Genomic DNA, 21,369 nt, shown 5'->3' with positions numbered 1-21,369 from the left:
AAGTTAACTTTGTAATTTTGTTTTTCTTATTGAATTACTGTACTCATTTTTTATTTTACTTGATTATCTCTTTTTGCCAGATCTGTAATAATTGTATTTATATTGTTGCCAACCTTAGCCAAAGGATTATGCTATAGTGTATAGAATTTATCAAGACATTTTTACCATAAAAATGAAATCCAAATTAACCTTAAACAATTACACTATATGTACCTTCAATAAAAGCAATAACATTTCTGAAATTTGTACTATAGTATAGTTAAAATTTATTGAAGAATGTAGTGTCAAGTAGAAATTGCTTACTTCTTAGATTTCATGAACTGTTAGTTATTTTTGATATTAAATGAACAGTTTCCAAACATTTAATATGAATTGAACCCTTTGTTAGCCTACATAGGAAATCTTCACATGGAGAAACAATGTTTGTATAAAATTCAAATCTTAAACATTTATTTTTACCATTTATTGTATTTTTAGTCCTTTATGTTCAAAAAAGTTATAGAAGTCATTTAGAGTATTTTTCAGTTTGTAACTTGTAATTTTTTATATTAAAGATCTTTATTACTTCATAGAAAATTGTAATTCAAACTTTAATAGAATTCCAACCAGAATTCAGGTGGCTCAGTGGTAAAGAATCCACCTGCCGATGTAGGAGATGTGGGTTCAATCCCTGGGTTGGAAATATCCCCTGGAGGAGGAAATGGCAACCACCCCACTGTTCTTGCCTGGAAAATCCCATGGACAGAGGGACCCAGCAGGGTCTTTCCAGGGAGGGTCGCAAAAAGTCAGACACAACTGAGCAACTGGGCGCACACACACAGCTTATGAATTGGCACTGTTTTTTGAAACTCAGGATCCCAAATCTTTAGTCATGATCAAAGTTTTAAAATTACTTCACTTCTTTTAAATTATGAATTAGTAATGTATTTACTTTTGTAAAAAACCATATAAAACAATCTTTCCTTGGATATACAATGAACTAAGTACCCAGACAAATTACTCCTTTATATATTTTTTATGAACCGTTCTAATTCTAAAAGCTTTAATATTCTTTTATTCTAGGGAATAACGTTTCAATAAATATAGAGGTAGACCCCAGGCATCCCACCATGCTTCCTGAGTGCTGTTTTCTTGGAGCTGACCATGGTATGAGATCTCAGGTTTAAATGTTTTTAACAGAATCATAAAATCCTTGTCCACTACTGTAATAATTAAATATTCTAATGTATTAATATACTAATGGTAAATATCTTAAATGAAAATGTCTCATCGTGAACTCTACTTCTGTGTGTGTGTGTGTGTGTGTGTGTGTGTATATATATATATATATATATGATTTAGATTTTCTAATCAAATAGTTAGGAAACGAAATCCTGTAATTAACAAATACTATGTATATTTCAAATTTTGTAACTGCATGATGGTAGACGTTAACTAAACTTGTGATAATCATTTTGCAAAATACAGATTCCAAATCATTATGCTGTATACCTAAATATATAATATAGTGTTATCAGTTATATAGCTCAATAAACAGACAAATTCTGTGCCAAATGTGACTTTAAAAATGAAAGCAGCAAACCCTAAATTGACATTTTTTTTTTCTTTTTAAAAAAAAAAAATCTAAAGTGGTAAAACCCCTGGGAATTAGGCTGAGCAGAAACATACATTTGTGGTAGGTATCTTTGCAATACAATTTTTACTTTTTTCTATGATTAAACAAATTTAATAACATTTTTTTTTCATACTTTCAGGGATCCAGAAAACAGTCTGTTACAAAATTTGAAAGATGTTTTAGAAATTGACTTTCCAGCTCGTGCTATCCTGGAAAAATCTGTAAGTTTTGTCAGTGCTTTGATATTCCAAATGGTATTGCATAATGAAACTTAAATGTTCTTTTAGGCACCAGAGAAAAATGAGGCTGAGAGGGAAGGAACTGGAAGAATATTACAACAGATTTCTGACCTGCAAGCAACAGTTCCATCAAAGAACTTATTAACCTTTGATTGGTGTTATAAGTGTACTTTTTTCATGGTCTTCAAGCAGTAAAGTGATTAATGACATCTTTATTATTAAAAATAGGGGGAAAGTTCCAGTATAGCTAATGAGATGTTTGGATTGTCTATACTGTCTACTTATGGCTTACTGAAATAAAGTTCTAATTAGTTTGAAAGAAGTCTTTGTGAAAGATGGCAGTATAGTTTTTTAAAACTGAATAGATACTACTACATTGCAGAAATAATAGAAGTGATTTATGATGAACGTGGACTACTAAATTGGTGGTATGTTTTTGTCTTTTTCCTTTAGTTATGTACTTTTGAAGTTTAGTATAATCACAAACTGATGTCAATTCTTGTTTTTGCATTCTATCGTGGCATTATATTGATGTACAAACTAGAAAAATTACTTAAGCCCAAACATCTAGTGAGCCAGAAGTAGAACCTGTTTTTTAGTATATCTGTGTTTATTATTTACTGGATGAAAAAGGAAGCCCTCTCTTGCAAATAGCTTTTCTAAGGTGTTAAACAGTGATGTGACTGTATTTTCTATAACATAGCAATATAGTTACCTTTATAAAAATGTTATAAAAATTTAACTTTATCTAACACCATATTCATTCTTTACTTCACCTTGTGCATTCTTATTTCTTTTTTCCTCCCACCCATCCCCAAATATTTCTTTTCTTTTGAAGGATTTTTCTATGGATTGTGGGATTTGTTATGCCTATCAACTTGATGGTGCCATTCCTGATCAAGTGTGTGATAATTCACAATGTGGCCAGTCTTTCCATTATATATGCTTATATGAGGTAAAAATAAAAATATCAGCAAGACTTGACAGCGTAGGAAATACACATGTGAAATCTAAAATAAAATCTGTTTAGTCAATAGTGATCACCTTTTTTGCCATTAGCTCCTTTACCATTCATTCCAAATGCCCTGTTTCACTTCTTCATGGTTACTGATGAACTTAGAAATGTTCTAAAGTATCCAAGAAGGGGGGACATGTATCTAGACTATATTCATGGATTTTTCACTGATGTACAACAAATTAAAGATTCTGATGGAACATTGGAATCTTGGTGTAAATATCTCATGTAACCACAGTGTAGACTCAAACAAGTAGGACTAATGGTGGCAATAAAGTGAAAGGGAGCTAGTACTACAGAGTACCTGTTACTTTTCAGGCTATATTTAAGTATAGAATAAATGTTAATCCTACTTTTGATATTAAGAATGCATTTTGTGATGTGAATATCTCACAACACTTAGTCAGTGACACTTACTGTTTATTGTTTGTTAAGTCTGCTTTCACTCCTGTCTGCAGCCGCTTGCTCTCCAGCATTTATCTTAGGGCACAGTGGACATACAGTTAACTATGTGTGCCTCTGTCGACAGAAACAGCGTGGCATTGCATAGTGCTTTCACTGTTCAAAGACTTCCTTAAAATCACCTCATGATTTTTGTGATTAGTTTAGTGGCTGGTGCTATCTGCAGTTTAACAGTGGAGAATTAGGTAGGGATGTCAATTTACCTTATATAAAATCATAAAATATGAGGTCTAATTATAGAGATACTCTTAAGGGAACATATGCTTTCTTTTGTAATAATGAAAATTCATTTAATTTTTAAAAATGGGTTGCCTCCTGCTTGTAATTAATGGGTTGAGAATTAACCCCACTATTGGTGATTAAGATCAGAATTAATACCTAAATTTTAAGAGCCTATAAAAGTACCTTTTATAGCAGGAGTTCTTAATTTGTGATTCATGGATTTAGGTTAGGTCTGTGAACTCCATGGATTTGAACACACTATTTTTGTGTACAGCTGTGGTAGGGTAGAGAAGGTGCATGCATTTTATCAGGTTCTTAAAGGGGCCTGTAATTCGATTATAAATCAGTGGTACAGACCTTAAAATCCATACTGGTTTCCCCTTGTTTTTTTGCGTTTTAGTAGTTTGGTATTGGCTCAGAAAATGCTTCTCTTACTCTTGCAAAAGAAAATTAAGAAGGCAAATCTCTGACATAAAAATATAATGTACTCAAAAAGAATGAAATGATATTCGGAGTACCTGTAATCATGTTGACATTCCTCCTCTTTTCTTCTCTGTTCAAAATTTTCAGTGGTTGAGAGGACTACTGACTAGTAGACAGAGTTTTAACATCATATTTGGTGAATGTCCATATTGTAGTAAGGTAAGCAAATTATTTGTCACATTTCATAAAACTGTACCTAGCTTTCAGTAATGTGTTTTAGAAGATTGATTTATATAGTATAGAAGATTTATATATATATACATGTAGTATATAATTTTATATCAGTATATATAAAACTTTTAGAAACATTTAGGTCAATTTATTTAAAAAAAAACTTCTAAGATAAATTTGCCTCTATTAATATTTTAATTTAAAGATCTCTGTTTTGATCAAAAATAGGTTAACCCCTTTTCTAGTTTTCCTAGATCTGAATCTTAAGTATTTTATCTTATTTATTCTTACCTATCATTACATTTCTAATATAAAGCATTCCTCTCTTTCTATAAGCCAATTACCTTGAAAATGTCTGGGAGAAAAGCCTGAAATAAGAATGCAGCATTCCTGTGAAGAGCTAGAAACTTAAATTATCAAAAGGATTTTATTTGATAACTTCAGAGAAAATATAAAGCAAGATATACTAATATCAAAAGAAAAATAATGGTGAAGCTATAATAATATATATCTAGTTTCATCTCTTCGCTAAATGTAAACTGGGACACTGTAAGCCAAAATCCTGTAGAACTGTCTAATTCTGTGACCTCCATACCAGTTGTAGAAGTGTTTGTGTACCAAGATGGAGAGCTTGACTTGTTGAACATATCTGGATTGGTAAAATCTTGATGGGGTTCATAAAATGAATTTGGGAATTGTATACAGCTGGATTTGTGTGGAGAACTTTTTACATCATTTTGAGATTCTTGAGACTCACAATATTTTTGTCTTCTTCTTGTGCTTTCCTATGAGAAAATACATATTTATTATGTGTTAGGTTTGAGTTATCCAAGTATTTTAGTGTACTCTTTTAAGAATGCTAAATAAAATGTGTTACATAAGATCAAGTTTTTGGGTGCTTTTTCATTTTTCCTGAGAAGTTATTTTTAGGTTCTGGATTTTAAGTATTTATAAAGCATCAAACAATCAATCTGGTTAATTTGATTGGATCTTTTAAACCAAGAAGTAGGCTATTTCTTAAATAATTTATAATCTAAAAATAGGATAGCATATGAAAATAATGATTTTTTTGGCAAGAAAAAAACCAGGCTTAATCTTACGGGGATAAGAGAAGTCATCATTAGAAGGCTTTTTGGTCAGTAATAATTAAAGAGGCTGGAAGCACTGGAGCACGATGGTCCTTGTGTACTGGGCACCCACATAGAGTGGTATCAGCCAGTGGCCTGTCCACTGTAGCTTCCTGCCCAAGCACCCTTATCTTCCCATAACAGACCTCAAGAAGACAGCTGGTAAAAATCTATTTGTTCAGAAATTGACCTAAGATGCTCACTCTAATCCTCTGCAAAAAGGAATCAGTCTATACAAGTTAGTTTTACCATGCCCAAAGAGATGTCTTGAAGGCTCTTCAGCTTTTCCATTAAGAAATTACTGAGATAACTATAAACTGCTGCCTGAGAGCTAAGAAAGTCACACAAATGAAAGTTTCCTAAAGTTTTGTCAGTTTAATTCACTAAAAAGGCAAAATGAGTTAATAGTAGGCCAATAAAGCATAGTTCTTTCACAAAGAAATATACCATCAAATCGTATTTCTAAAGGATAAGAGCCACAGGTAAGCTAACTTAAACTGTATTTACATACAACTTAACTTACATGTAGAAACGAATGATCTAGTTAGTCCCCATCTAGGTAAAAATAGAAGTCGACTATTGAAATTTCAAGACAGTCCTCTCCTGTGTGACCTATATACCTTGTCTCTCCTTAGGCAACAACAGATGATGTCAAATGGGAAAGCACTCATGGAAGGATTTAACCCTCAGCTGTCTTCCTGAGAGCTCTGATTGGGAAAGACAGTCTATGGTAGGACTGGATAAGTGGCTCACTGACTGCCTGTTTATGAGTAAAATTTTATTGGTACACAGCCCTACCGACCACCACTACTTTGCATTAAGCAAGGGATAGCAAACAGGCAGTATCTCACATCCTCCTTACTAGAAAACATTGCTTTTAGTAATTAACTGAGAACTACTAGACATGGCAAAAGGCAAAAAAACTGGAAGAAACTCACATGTTCTTCAACACTACATCCATACCTCAGAATACCACCTAGCAATAAGAAAAGAATGAACTATCAATGAATGCAAAATTTGGATGGATCTCACACACATTATGGGGAAAGAAATAAAGCCAATCTGAAGTTACATAGTGTATAATTTGGTTTATACTGACATACTCAAAATGACAACATTACAGTGATGCAGAACAGACCAATGCTTTCCAGGGTTTGGGAACTGGGGAGACCATGTCACTGTAAAGCATCATGAATTCAGTTATCATTACCAGGATACTGAAGATGTTAAAAGTATAAAAGAATATTAGGAACTACACAGTGCTGACAGATTTGACGAGTTACATGAAATGGACAAATTCCTTGAAAGATCAATTATAAAAATTGACATAAGAATAAAAAGAAAATCTAATAATCATGTGACAGAGAGTAAATTCATAATTTAAAATTTTACAACAAAACTATAGACCTAGATAGTTTTCTTGCTAAACTCTCATTCATGAAAGACAAATCTTATTGAAACATTTTCTGAAAATAGATACTTCCCTCTAATGTAACTTGCACAGTGACTGAAAAACAAAATCACACAAGGATACGGAAACAAAAAATTACCACTATCTCTCATCAATAGAAATATAAAAATCTATAATGGAAAAACAACAAATTGAATTCAGTATGACAACACATCATAACTAAGTGGAGTTTATTATACTAGTAAAGATCAAAAATTATATGATCTGAACACATCCCAAAAAACAATACCCATTCCTGACTAAAATTTATTCTTCAGTAAACTATAAATACAATGAAATTTCCTCAGCCTGATAATAAAAGGCATTTAGGAAAAATCTACAGCTAACATCATACTTATGGTGAAAGAATGAATGCTTTCCCCCTAAAATGAGGAATATAAAGTTGGATGCCCACTCATTACTACATTGAATTGTCAACATAGTATTAGAGGTCCCAGCAGGTGTAATAAGACATGAAAGAAATGAAAGACATGAACATTAGGAAGAAAACTTTCAGAAAACATGATTGATTATGTAAAAAATCCTAAGCATACAAAAGAACTACTAGAACTAATGAAGTGAATTGCAGGAAGATCTCAAGACACAAGGCCATTAAAATTTCGTTTCTACATACCAGCAACAAATAACTGGAATATGAAGTTTTTGAAAAATGACATTTACAATAGGATTAAAAACCAAAATACTGAGACATCATTTTAATGGAAGCAGTGTAGGCTATCTACACTAAAAAATGTTTAAAGAAACAAATGGAGACAAGTGTCAAGTTCTTGCATTGGAGAATTCAATGTTGTTGGGATTTCAGTTCCCTTTAGACTGATCTTTAGATTCAGTGTAGTCCCAATTAAAATCCCACTCTGCTGTTTAGTGGAAATTGACAAGATGATTCTTAAATTTTTAATGGAGGGGACCAGGATCTAAAATGGCCATGGCATCTTTGGAGAAAAGAAAGGGGCTGAAGGACTACCTGATTTCAGAACTAAGGATAAACAAATAAATTGATCGAAAAGAGAGTCTAGAAATAGACCCATGTTTATATAGTCAGCTGACTTCTGAAAAGGGCTCCAAAGAAATTAGAAAAATCTTTTTAAGTATGGTACTCTGGGACTTCCCTGGTGGCCCACTGGCTAAGATCCTGTGCTTCCAAAGCAGGAGGCCTCGGTTTGCTCCCTGGTCAGGAAACTAGATCCCATATGCCACAGCTAAGACCCAGTGCAGCCAAATAAATAAATATTAAAGAAACGGTGCTGGGATAACTGGCTTACAACATTGAAAAAATGAACGTCAACCTCTGTGTCACTCACACCATACCCAATTGATCTGAGATGGCTCATAGACCCAAATATGAAAGATAAAACTATAGACCTTCTAAAAGATACCAAAATAACTTTGTGATCTTCAAGTAGTAGGCAAAATGATACACTGAATTTCAAATAAAAACAGTTTCTGTGCATAAAAGACTAAATAAATAGGCAGGATGCACACAAGGAGAACATTTCTGCAATATAGATATTGAACAGGGGACAGGGAAAATACAGAGAATTCCTACAACTTAAAAACAATTATCCAAATAAAAGATAAAAACACTTGAAAGGGCACTTCACAAAGGAAGATATATGAGTGAAGAGCACAGGAAAAGGTGCTCACCATGATTAGTTATCAGGTAAATGATAACTAGAATGACTATGAGATACTAATACACACAACGCTATGATGGCTAGAAAGACTTACAAACACCAAGTAGTGCAGAGGGAGGATGTGGAATGGCTGGAATTTGCATACATTATTGGTGGGAGTATAAAATGGCAAGTATCTGTTAGCTTTTTATAATGTTGAACATACATCTCTCCTGTTATCCAGCAATTCCAGTTCTCAGGACAAACAGAACATATCCATAGAAGGACTTGTGTCATAACTGCAGACAGTGACTGGCCATGAAATTAAGATGCTTGCTGCTTGGAAGGAAAACTATGATAAACTCAGCATATTAAAAAGCAGAGACATCACTTTGCTAACAAAAGTCCATATAGTTAAGCTGTGGTTTTCTCAGTAGTCATGTATGGATGTGAGAGTTGTACCATAAAGAAGGCTGAGTGCCAAAGAATTGATGCTTTTGAACTGTGGTGCTGGATAATACTCTTGAGAATCCCTTAGACAGCAAGGAGATCAAAGCAGTCAGTCCTAAAAGAAATCAATCCTGAATGTTCATTGGAAGGACTGATGCTGAAGCTGAAACTCCAGTACTTTGGCCACCTTATGCGAAGAGCTGACTCATTGGAAAAGTCCCTGATGCTGGGAAAGATCAGGAAGAGGGCGGGAGGAGAAGGGGGCCACAGAGGATGAGATGGTGAGATAGCATCACCGACTCAATTTCATGAATTTGAGCAAACTCCGGGAGATAGTGAAGGACAGAGGAGCCTCGGGTGCTGCAGTCCATGGGGTCAGAGTCTGATACTACTTAGCAACTGAACGACAACAAGAAGGGTCAGGGGCAGCCCAGGTGCCCACTGATAGGAGAACGTATATATGAATTATGGTGTAACTATACAGTGGAGTATTACTCAACACGAAAAAGAACAAATTACTGGTGGGTGCAATAATACGGAGAAATTTCAAGAAACCATGCTGAGTAGAAGCTAGAAAAGAGGGCATACGACTACATGTTTGTGAGGGGCTTCCCTGGTTGCTCAGATGGTAAAGAATCTGCCTGCAATGCAGGAGACCCAGATTTAAACAAAACTAAATTTAGCGACAAAAATCAGAATATAAATTGCCCCTGAGGGAAGGGGACTGACTGACAAAAGGAACAAAGAACTTTCAGGAGTGATAAAATCTATACACACCTATCGCATTACCATCCCAATTAAAACAAATCCATTTCTTTTCTTGGAATGTGGGCATCAGTATTTTTATATCCCTCTCTACTACATACTCAGGTGATACCAGTGCCCATTAAGGGTTGAAAAAGAGCATTCAAGAATCTCTAAACTTTGTCACTGAGTAATATTTGTCTTTAATTTTATAAATGGGAACTATAAAGCTATAAAATTTTATAAATGGGAACTTCTGTTCATTTGAAGTAGATTATCAATTTAAAAAGAAAACAGAAAACAAATGATGCTACCATTGTTTATAACAATAAATGTAAAAGACTCCTATTAGTACTAAAAAGCATCTCTCTCTCGATACACTTGTATGCTTGCTGGTTACATGAGAAATGCCTACCTAGTATGCTTCTGATTTGCTCACTTTAGCAATTAACATCCCAGTTGGCTGATTAACCAATTTGTTTTTCTTTCTTTGGGTGGGGAAGAAATAGAAGGAGGGGGCATTAAATTATTTTGTTTCATATTGTAAACTACCTCAAGTCATTTGGGGGAAATGATGTTATTTAAATAATAAAATGTTGGCTGTTCTGGGAAAAAATGTTTTGACTGCAGATATAAATACCTTGTATGCCTCTTGTCAAAAAAGGTTAAATTAGGAAAGATTTGCTGTTGCTTGAATGAGTCATCTGCTAGAGGTGAGTCACTAGCCAAAGAAATGATTGGATGATATAAAAAATATGTCATTTAAAAATACAACTGGACTTCTCTGGTGGTCCAGTGGTTAAGAATCTGCCTGCCAATACAGGGGTTCAGTCTCTGGTCCAGTAAGATTCCACATGCCGTGAGGAAACTGAGCCGGTGTGCCCTAGAGCCTGTGAACCACAATGAGAAGCCACCACGATGAGAAGCCAACAGGTCATCAGGACTAGAGAGCAATCCCTACTCACTGCACTAGAAAAAGCTTGCACACAGCAAGGACGACCCAGTGCAGCCAAAAATAAGAAAGAAGAGTAAATACAACCACGGTGACAGGGACACTCTCACACCTGCTGATGAGCTGGACATTGGAGGAGTCTATGTAAAAGTGTGGAATACGGTGAGTCCCTCAAGGATCACAGACGGCATAACAAACTCCAGTGCATTTCATTACATTCTCAGGCTGAAGAAAGAATCAGATCTGCAGGCAAAGGTGCTCACTGTCATTCTGTTCTGTGATAACTGGTGTTGGCTGCTTTGGTTTTATCGGCCGGATAGGATATTTTGTCCTTTCTTTTTTAGCGCAACTGTACAACCTTGGTCCTCAGGAGAAAATAAAAGGCTTTATTCCCAAAGGGCATATTCTAATGTAACCTTAAGGAAGACAACGAGAGAACACCTCTTACCTGCACTGTTTCACTGTTACGAACTCCAGTCAGCTTCTCCTCCTCTTGCACTTTTCTCCGTGGTGTACGGGACTCAGCACTTCTGTCACTGTGGCCTTTTTTTCCTACTAACATATTCTGCACCTGATAGGCTTGTTTTGCTGCAGCCTTCCGTGAATCAACCTGTTGACACACAAGAAGTAATGACATACACAGTGAAAACTTTTGACATTTGTAAAAGAAAACTGCATTCAGGTCCAGATTCTTGAAAACTCTATACTTGCCAATCTTTGAAAAAAGGAAGAAATAAAGAGTAAACCAACAAATGGAAGTTACAGAAAAATACAGTAGTTGGCAAGATCCAGGCCTATTCTCTTCAATAGGACAAGACCAATTAAAATTAGTGTCAGTGTTGTGCACTCTTTAGAAATTATCTCTACAGATAACTTGCTTATTGAAAACGGCATTTTTTACAGAAAACTGTCACATTTTAAAACTGCACATGAATTCATTATTAACCTTTGCTGGGAGTGGATCCAGCACATCTTTTCAGTTTAAATTCTTATTAATTAGAATCTTAGTTTCCTATCATTGAAGTGAGCCTAATTAATGTGAACATATAAAAGGAGCTTATGATATTGCTTACTTTTTTATACAGGTAATTTAACCTTTGAACAGATGAATAACAGTCCATGTCATCTAATTCTGTGTACCAGTATCAGAGGTTAAATTCTATAACAAGCTTGCTGTCTCTAAGGTTTCTTTTTCACACCATGCTGTTATCTGGGGGGATGACTGACTCTCAATAACCTTGAAGGAGACACGGAAATAGAAGGGCAGCTCCCACAATACAGTTGGAAGATTGAAAGCCACAGTGAAGATCCTTATGTGAAGTATTTGTTCAGCAGCTTCATGTTTACAGCAGCTGAAAGTGCCATCACCTTTGTTTCATGGGTTAAATAGGGGGCAGAAGATAGGAACAGTACAAGGGGAAATAATGGAGTAGCCAGTGCCAAACTAGAGAATGAATTACATTGGCTGGGCAAGCAGAGCCTTAATTTGTAGTCTCCCAATTTTTGGCTTCTGTTGCCAAATGTGTTCACTCTTTCCCTTTAAAATATGCTGGTGTTTTGTGGCTAGGTTTAAGCTGTCACAACACCATTCTTTATTCACCCCTCCTCCCGGATCCCAGGTTCTCAAAGGGTAGCAAAGCCACTGCTTCTCAGTAACCTGAAAATTGGAATTGCTGTCTGATCTCTCAGGGGTTCTTTATTTCTATCACTCAACTCTCTCCAACTCCTAGGAAAATTCATGTGTAACCACCTTCTGAGCCAGTTGTCCATTGAAGTCGTCTTGGTAATAAATGCCCATCATACCACGAGTGTGAAACAAAGGGTTTCCCAAGGCCGCTCTACACAGTTCTATCCTAATAAAATGCCGACATGCCAATCATCATGAAATGTGTTCTGTGACATAAAGGATTAGTTGAGATATTAATTGATGATTTTGGTGTCTCTTGTATGCTAGGCACTTTAGATATGAAAGTTTGGGGCCCAGAAGCCTCTGATGCACAAACAAAATTTGTTCTAATATATTCAGTCCTCTGTGAGGCCTCCTGGAAGAGAGTGCCTTCCTGGATCTGCTGTCTGTTGGCTGGATGGTTAAGTTGTGCTGCCGTGAGCACTTCTAGCTGATAAAATGATATCCAGTTTATGGAAAATTTCTATTTCTAGGGAAACTTTCAGAGAAGAGAATGGCACCCCACTCCAGTACTCTTGCCTGGAAAATCCCATGGATGGAGGAGCCTGGTAGGCTGTAGTCCATGGGGTTGCTAAGAGTCGGACACAACTGGGCAACTTCCCTTTCACTTTTCACTTCCATGCATTGGAGAAGGAAATGGCAACCCACTCCAGTGTTCTTGCCTGGAGAATCCCAAGGACGGGGGAGCCTGGTAGGCTTCCATCTATGGGGTCGCACAGAGTTGGACATGACTGAAGCGACTTAGCAGCAGCAGGGAAACTTTTAAAATCGAAAGAGCGAAGTGGGATCATGAAGTTTAATCCTTAATTGTGAACAGAGTAAAACTTATTCTCAAAGATATAAAACTAAGTATAGAAAACACTCTGGATATCTCACATAATCAAATAGAAGGACACTATCCAAATGTGTGTCACTTTCCAGAAAGTGGCTATTCAAATGAGGTAATTTTTATTTAATTTTCCATTGACCCTTCACATTATTTTACAAAATAAGGAATACTTTTATACTCCTAAAATTAAATAAGCAAAAATATGCTTATAATTAAGAATGTATATGCTACTTTTTCTCACATAGAAAATGAATATGAAGACAAGTTTAACAGAATTATTTTGGGATGTAAAGCTCAAGAAAGATCTGTAGACTTTTAATGTCAATACAAAGACTACTACTACCCATAATAATTTATTCACCCCTGCATTTGCTATGCAAACCTCAGATTTAGGGTGAAAGAAGGAACAAACTTTTTCTTGCCTGAAATGTCAGATAGCTTGAATATTTTAAACTATGACCTATAGCTACTCCCTGCCTCCATAAGCATTCTTACTGAATATGGTTTCCTTCAGTGAATTCTGGACATGACATCCCAATGGATGGCATAAATAGACTGAGGTGGCCCTGATCATAGATTCTTCTAATTCAACTCTAGTCTCTTCACAACTATCAGAGAGTATTTCAGATAGCCTACTGCCACCTTGATTGAGGCATATACCCCCAAAGATTTGCTTTTCAGGACAAAATATCAATATCTCCACCACCTTCACAAAAGTTTCAGTTCAGTTCAGTTCCGCCGCTCAGTCATGTCCGACTCTTTGCGATCCCATGAATCACAGCACGCCAGGCCTCCCTGTCCATCACCAACTCCCGGACTTTACCCAAACTCATGTCCATCGAGTCAGTGATGCCATCCAGCCATCTCATCCTCTGTCGTCCCCTTCTCCTCCTGCCCCCAATCCCTCCCAGCATCAGGGTCTTTTCCAAGGAGTCAACTCTTCGCATGAGGTGGCCAAAGTACTGGAGTTTCAGCTTTAGCATCAGTCCTTCCAATGAACACCCAGGACTGATCTCCATTAGAATGGACTGGTTGGATCTCCTTGCAGTCCAAGGGACTTTCAAGAGTCTTCTCCAAAACCACAGTTCAAAAGCATCAATTCTTCGGCACTCACCTTTCTTCACAGTCCAACTCTCACATCCATACATGACCACTGGGAAAACCATAGCCTTTACTAGATGGACCTTTGTTGGCAAAGTAATGTCTCTGCTTTTGAATATGCCATCTAGGTTGGTCAAAACTTTCCTTCCAAGGAATAAGCATCTTTTAATTTCATGACTGAAATCACCATCTGCAATGATTTTGGAGCCCAAAAAAATAAAAGTCTGACACTGTTTCCACTGATTCCCCATCTATTTGACATGAAGTTATGGGACCAGATGCCATGATCTTAGTTTTCTGAATGTTGACCTTTAGGCCAACTTTTTCACTCTCTTCTTTCACTTTCATCAAGAGGGTCTTTAGTTCCTCTTCACTTTCTGCCATAAGGGTGGTGTCATTTGCATATCTGAGGTTATTGATATTTCTCCTGGCAATCTTGATTCCAGCCTGTGCTTCTTCCAGCCCAGCATTTCTCATGATGTACTCAGCACGTAAGTTAAATAAGCAGGGTGACAATATACAGCCTTGACGTACTCCTTTTCCTATTTGGAACCAGTCTATTGTTCCATGTCCAGTTCTAACTGTTGATTCCTGACCTGCATATAGGTTTCTCAAGAGGCAGGTCAGGTGGTCTGGTATTCCCATCTCTTTCAGAATTTTCCACAGTTTATTGTGATCCACAGAGTCAAAGGCTTTGGCGTAGTCAATAAAGCAGAAATAGATGTTTTTCTGGAACTCTCTTGCTTTTTCCATGATCCAGCAGATGTTAACAATTTGATCTCTGGTTACTCTGCCATTTCTAAAACCAGCTTGAATATCTGGAAGTTCATGGTTCATGTATTGCTGAAGCCTGGCTTAGAGAATTTTGAGCATTACTTTACTAGTGTGTGAGATGAGTGCAATTGTGTGGTAGTTTGAGCATTCTTTGGCATTGTCTTTCTTTGGGATCGGAATGAAAACTGACCTTTTCCAGTCCTGTGGCCACTGCTGAGTTTTCCAAATTTGCTGGCATATTGAGTGCAGCACTTTCACAGCATCATTTTTCAGGATTTGAAATAGCTCAACTGGAATGCCATCACCTCCACTAGTTTTGTTCGTAGTGATGCTTTCTAAGGCCCACTTGACTTCACATTCCAGGATGTCTGGCTCTAGGTGAGTGATCACACCATCCTGATTATCTGGGTCGTGAAGATATTTTTTGTACAGTTCTTCTGTGTATTCTTGCCACCTCTTCTTAATATCTTCTACTTCTGTTAGGTCCATACCATTTCTGTCCTTTATCGAGCCCATCTTTGCATGAAATGTCCCCTTGATGTCTCTAATTTTCTTGCAGAGATCTCTAGTCTTTCCCATTCTGTTGCTTTCCTCTATTTCTTTGCATTGATCACTGAGGAAGGTTTTCTCCTTGCTATTCTTTGGAACTCTGCATTCAGGTGCTTATATCTTTCCTTTTCTCCTTTGCTTTTTGCTTCTCTTTTCACAGCTATTTGTAAGGCCTCCTCAGACAGCCATTTTGCTTTTTTTCATCTCCTTTTCTTGGGGAAGGTCTTGATCCCTGTCTCCTGTATAATGTCAAGAACCTCTGTCCATAGTTCATCATGCACTCTGTTTATCATATCTAGTCCCTTATATCTATTTCTCACTTCCACTGTATAATCATAAGGGATTTGATTTAGGTCATACCTGAATGGTCTAGTGGTTTTCCCTACTTTCTTCAACTTAAGTCTAAATTTGGCAATAAGGAGTTCATGATCTGAACCACAGTCAGCTCCCGGTCTTGTTTTTGCTGACTGTATAGAGCTTCTCCATCTTTGGCTGCAAAGAATATAATCAAGCTGATTTCGGTGTTGACCATCTGGTGATGGCCATGTGTAGAGTCTTCTCCTGTGTTGTTGGAAGAGGGTGTTTGCTATGACCAGTGCATTCTCTTGGCAAAACTCTATTAGCCTTTTAGCCTTTGCCTTGCTTCATTCTGTACTTCAAGGCCAAATTTGCCTGTTAGTCCAGGTGTTTCTTGACTTCCTACTTTTGCATTCCTGTCCCCTATAATGAAAAGGACATCTTTTTTGGGTGTCAGTTCTAAAAGGTCTTGTAGGTCTTCATAGAACCGTTCAACTTCAGCTTCTTCAGCGTTACTGGTTGGGGCATAGGCTTGATTACCGTGATATTGAATGGTTTACTTTGGAAACGAACAGAGATCATTCTGTCATTTTTGAGATTGCATCCAAATACTGCATTTTGGACTCTTTTGTTGATCATGATGTGCTGGGAGCCAGTGTGAGGAACTCCGCCTGTGGCAAAGGTCATGAGGAAGGAGGCTCAGCATACGCAAAGGTGGGATTGAGCCTCAGGAGTCCCCATGGAAATTCTCAAGCACCTACCCCCAAAACCAGAGTCTGCCTACTTTACTGCTTTGTGCTCTCACCTACACCTCTGACTTTATGGGCGGCTGTCCCCCACCACCTCTATCCGAAAAAGAGTTAACTTACAGCTCCAGTTAATAAAGTTCCTGGGCGTGACAAGAGTGTTTCAACCTACAAACTCTTTGGAAGTCCTCTAGCCTGCCTGAATAGGTTCTTCCGGCCACATGTGATTGTTCAGAGCCTCCCAACCGTGAGAGGCATGAGATGTTCTAAACTGTCTAAATACAGATTCCTTTGAGCAGTTAAAAGATTGATTAGAAATTGTATTGGTGAAGGGTTTTTCACTTGTTGGGCCAATGTTTGCTGCTAAGTTTCCATATCCCTTACTTACTGTGTCCCTGGCAGTGTATTGATTACTATAATTGGTGTATAGGAATGTAAGTAGTAGCTTTAATGTTTGTAACCTTGGACCCTTGAGTTAATTCTTTTCTTGTTATAGCCCACCACACCTTTGCCCTATAGGAATGCAACTTTATCTAATGCTTTTGGAGGGTGGCGCCTGATTTTAGACCTCACCTTCCGGCTGAATTCCCATCTTGAGCGTGGAGGCTCGTCAAGCCTACTAATTATGCCTGGGCTTCTAAGATCTGACCGGGGAGGCCTTAGTGTCTCCTCTCCTTCGGGAGAATGGGAGGACGCCTGTGGCCTAGGTAGGTGATGCAAATTCCTTATTTTGGAATTTTATTAGCTTTCCACGTAAACCAAGTTATTCAGCCTTTTTTCTCCACTGAATTTTCTCACTGAGCTAGCCTTATTTAACCACTCTTTATATCTTTAATTCTATTGTATCCTGATCGCTGAAGCCGTCTCCCCTTCGAATTCCCTGGATCAAAACCGGGGCTGGACCCTGGCAATGATGGCTACTCCATTTCTTCTATGGGATTCCTGCCCATAGTAGTAGATATAATGGTCATCTGAGTTAAATTCACCCATTCCAGTCCATTTTAGTTCTCTGATTCCTAAAATGTCAACGTTCACTCTTGCCATCTCTTGTTTCACTTCCAATTTGCCTTGATTCATGGACCTAACATTCCAGGTTCCTATGCAATATTGCTCTTTACAGCATCAGACCTTGCTTCTATCACCAGTCACATCCACAGCTGGGTATTCTTTTTGCTTTGGCTCCATCCCTTCATTCTTTCTGGAGTTATTTCTCCACTGATCTCCAGTAGCATATTGGGCACCTACTGACCTGGGGAGTTCCTCTTTCAGTATCCTGTCATTTTGCCTTTTCATACTGTTCATGGGGTTCTCAAGGCAAGAATACTGAAGTGGTTTGCCATTCCCTTCTCCAGTGGACCACATTTTGTCAGACCTCTCCACCATGACCCGTCTGTCTTGGGTGGCCCCACACGGCATGGCTTAGTTTCATTGAGTTAGACAAGGCTGTGATCTGTGTGATCAGATTGGCTAGTTTTCTGTGAGTATGGTTTCAGTGTGTCTGCCCTCTGATGCCCTCTTGCAACACCTACCATCTTACTTGGGTTTCTCTTACCTTGGATGTGGGGTATCTCTTCAAGGCTGCTCCAGCAAAGCGCAGCCGCTGCTCCTTACCTTGGACCAAGGGTATCTCTTCAGGGTCGCCCCTCCTGACCTAAGTAAACAAACGTTTACTTCCAGTTATTTCCATTAATAGTATTTGAGGATTTCAAGAAGGCAGCTCAGTTTACCGCAAACAGTTTATGATGCCTAATATTGGTAAAATCCTTCCCTTCTTTTTTTTTCAAAAAGATGCTATAAGTTTCTAAGATTCTTATGGTGATATGCTATCTTCCAATGCCTAAACAAAACATTTTTGTTATAGCTACTAAATTTAAAGGTACAACTGTGACCTCCCTGATCATCCAGTGGTTAAGAGTTCCCCCTTCCAATGCAGGGAATGTGGGTCTGAACCTTGGTCAGAGAACTAAGATCCCACATGCCTTCAGGGGAACTAAGCCTGCACGCTGCAACTACTGAGCCTGTGCACCTCGCTAGAGAGCCTGCGTGCCGTGGAGCCCACAGACCCTGGAGCCCACACAACACAACTTGAGAGAAACCCTGCAGCCCTACTGAAGAGCCCGCAAAGATTCCTCATGCCACAAATAAGAACTGATATCGCCAAAAATAAATATTTAAAAAATAAAAAAAAGGCGCAAAGCAAGCTGAGGGAAATAACATTTAAAAATTAAATATTCATAACTTTCGTTTGAAGACTGAATTAGAAACATTTTATTTATCTAATTATATATGTTTCCTTGTCTACTGACTTCTTTTTTTCAAGAATCTTTGTCCAAAAAGCACAAATCTGGAGTTCATTATTTATTCTGTTAAACAATTAGGTCCACGAATAGAGAAACAAGAAATGTTATTAGCTGCTAACAAGGGAATTCTGTCTAAAAAGAGAGAAATTTTGGGCCATGTGATTGATATTCATTCTGGACTTAAAAATGATTTTTGTTACGGAAGAAATGAACTGTGGAAACTATCCTGTACTTGATCATTCAGGAGAACTGAGTTCAGGACAGTTTATATTATCATACTGTGTTTTTGATCATCTTCAAGTCTGGGTTTTGCAGCATTTCAAAATCTGTAAACTTAATTTAAAAATAAAAAGATACTTAAGGTGTGGTCACATATGGTGAATCTATATACTATAATTATTAAATATATTCAGTTCAGTTCAGTTCAGTTCAGTCACTCAGTCGTGTCCGACTCTTTGTGACCCCATGAACCACAGCACGCCAGGCCTCCCTGTCCATCGCCAACTCCTGGAGTCCACCCAAACCCCTATCGATGAAGTCAATGATGCCATCCAACTATCTCATCCTCTGTCGTCCCCTTCTCCTCCTGCCCTCAATCTTTCCCAGCATCAGGGTCTTTTCAAATGAGTCAGCTCTTCACATCAGGTGCCCAAAGTATTGGACTTTCAGCTCTAACATTAGTCCCTCCAATCAACACCCAGGCCTGACCTGCTTTAGGATAGACTGGTTGGATCTTCTTACAGTCCAAGGAACTCTCAAGAGTCTTCTCCAAAACCACAGTTCAAAAGCATCAATTCTTTGGCACTCAGCTTTCTTTATAGTTCAACTCTCACAACCATACATGACCACTGGAAAAACCATAGCCTTGACTAGATGGACCTTTGTGGACAAAGTAATGTCTTTGCTTTTTAATATGCTGTCTAGGTGGGTCATATCTTTCCTTCCAAGGAGTAAGTGTCTTTTAATTTCATGGCTGCAATCACTATCTGCAGTGATTTTGGAGCTCAGAAAAATAAAGTCAGCCACTGTTTCCACTATTCTCAAAATACTAGAGAAATAAAGTCAATGTTCAATAAATATTGATCTGCTATGAAGTATATCCTGATTCATCTCAATTTCTATATACTGAGGCTGATCCAACAGAAATTAACTAAAGTCTTAAGAATGCATATTATTCTTAATGTTTTCTTTTTACTCATAATCAAAATGCTCTAATAAAAAGGGAAATACAATATTTTTGATTGAGGCTCATTGGAAAAAAATGTTTTATGTTCTATCTCTGCATATACAAAATGGTTTCACAGCAAACCACTGAATTTGATGAAACTGAAAATTCTGGTGGATAATAATTAGAATTTTATATCAGAGGATATAGCTATCAGTTTTTTAAATGGCTTCTTTTATATTTCCATTAAGTTTATGAAACTGAAAAACTACAAAAAAGGAAAAAATCTACTTAAATTAGTGTAGATTAAGTGGTGACCATTATTGCAAGGGAAATACTATGTCAAGGAAATGGCTCTTTGTTTTGTTGCAAAAGTGATAAAAACACAAAAGTCAATAAAACTGTTAAAATAAGTCTCAGTAATTACCAAGATCAAAATCCAGTGGCTTTTTATTAAACATGAACTTTTGTTCTGCCTTCTGCAATACGTAAATAGTGCTGACAATTGGTTTGTGAGGCACTTGCTACAATAAAATGTAATTGTATCATGAGAGAAAGGTGACAATCAGGAGATCATGAAAAAATTACATATTCTCACTGGTAGTTAATTAGCCATGCAAAACCTCCTCAAACAGATATTCTCTTCTATTAGGAATGATTACTATGCAGGCCTACAGATGTCAATACCACAGTCATTCAAATACTTCTTTCCCTACTAATTGAAGGTTGTAAAGCTCTGGTGCCAAGGTTTTGCTTCCAAAGAGCTAATTTATGACTAGAAGGATATTTTATGTCTTCAGTTGCAGCAGCTACAAAATTCAGCAAATCAGAACCATCTGTGCACTGATACTTGACTCACCATTCATCGAGCAGCCTATCAGTCACATTAGTTTGCATCTTGCATTCTTGGCTTGTGAACACTTACGATGATCCAAAGTTCAGAAGAAATATTAAAAATGAATGGCATCCTGACCCTACCCCAATGTACATGCATCAGGAAACAAAGCCCTCCCCATTTTTTTTGCACATGAGCAGTGTCACGGCAGGGCTGAACATCTAGCTGCCTGTCCAGTAATGTTGATAGCAGTCTCAGGTTTCCCTCATCCTCTTAAAAATATTTCAAGTTTTAATTCTTTTCTGTTCTTTCCAGTTCTAATTCTTTTTTTAATTTTTAGTGCTGCTGTGAGGGAGTCAGTTGGAAGATAAAGTGGAAGGCAAAACTTTAAAAAATAACTTATTTCAAAAATTGTTTTTACACATTGAAATATCAACACATACAAATAACCTGGTAAAATCTAAGAATATTATTATTACCACCAAATTATGGCCGAACAAGTAAGCAAAAGCAGAGGGATGA

At 37.3% G+C, this 21,369-nt stretch overlaps 2 protein-coding genes across 17 annotated transcripts in view; one reads left to right on the top strand and one right to left on the bottom strand.

Moving 5' to 3' along the window:
• Positions 1–5,094, top strand: part of FANCL (FA complementation group L) — an 89,283-nt gene extending 84,189 nt beyond the window's left edge. For 6 of the 7 annotated variants that reach the window (XM_070798703.1, XM_070798702.1, XM_019970195.2 and 3 more), the window contains 6 exons: positions 1,063–1,146; positions 1,630–1,675; positions 1,755–1,836; positions 2,693–2,809; positions 4,124–4,195; positions 4,544–5,094. In XM_070798703.1, the coding sequence (XP_070654804.1) occupies positions 1,063–1,146; positions 1,630–1,675; positions 1,755–1,836; positions 2,693–2,809; positions 4,124–4,195; positions 4,544–4,579 (437 nt within the window). In that variant the 3' untranslated portion in view covers positions 4,580–5,094. The remainder of the gene's footprint in view (positions 1–1,062; positions 1,147–1,629; positions 1,676–1,754; positions 1,837–2,692; positions 2,810–4,123; positions 4,196–4,543) is intronic. The other variant, XM_070798704.1, reaches the window with a different exon arrangement.
• VRK2 (VRK serine/threonine kinase 2) overlaps positions 4,616–21,369 on the bottom strand; it is a 108,342-nt gene continuing 91,588 nt past the window's right edge. For 7 of the 10 annotated variants that reach the window (XM_070798693.1, XM_019970193.2, XM_070798695.1 and 4 more), the window contains 3 exons: positions 18,100–18,198; positions 11,013–11,174; positions 4,616–4,992 (listed from right to left, as the gene is read on the bottom strand). In XM_070798693.1, coding sequence (XP_070654794.1) covers positions 4,648–4,992; positions 11,013–11,174; positions 18,100–18,198 — 606 coding nt within the window. In that variant the 3' untranslated portion in view covers positions 4,616–4,647. Of the gene's footprint in view, positions 4,993–6,271; positions 10,930–11,012; positions 11,175–18,099; positions 18,199–21,369 lie in introns of those variants that run through there. The other 3 variants (XM_019970194.2, XM_070798696.1, XM_070798697.1) reach the window with 3 other exon arrangements.

This window comes from Bos indicus, chromosome 11 (genome assembly GCF_029378745.1).
Source record: "Bos indicus isolate NIAB-ARS_2022 breed Sahiwal x Tharparkar chromosome 11, NIAB-ARS_B.indTharparkar_mat_pri_1.0, whole genome shotgun sequence".
In the NCBI taxonomy this organism is placed as follows: Eukaryota; Metazoa; Chordata; class Mammalia; order Artiodactyla; family Bovidae; genus Bos; species Bos indicus.
This window is presented reverse-complemented; position numbering and strand designations above follow the sequence as displayed.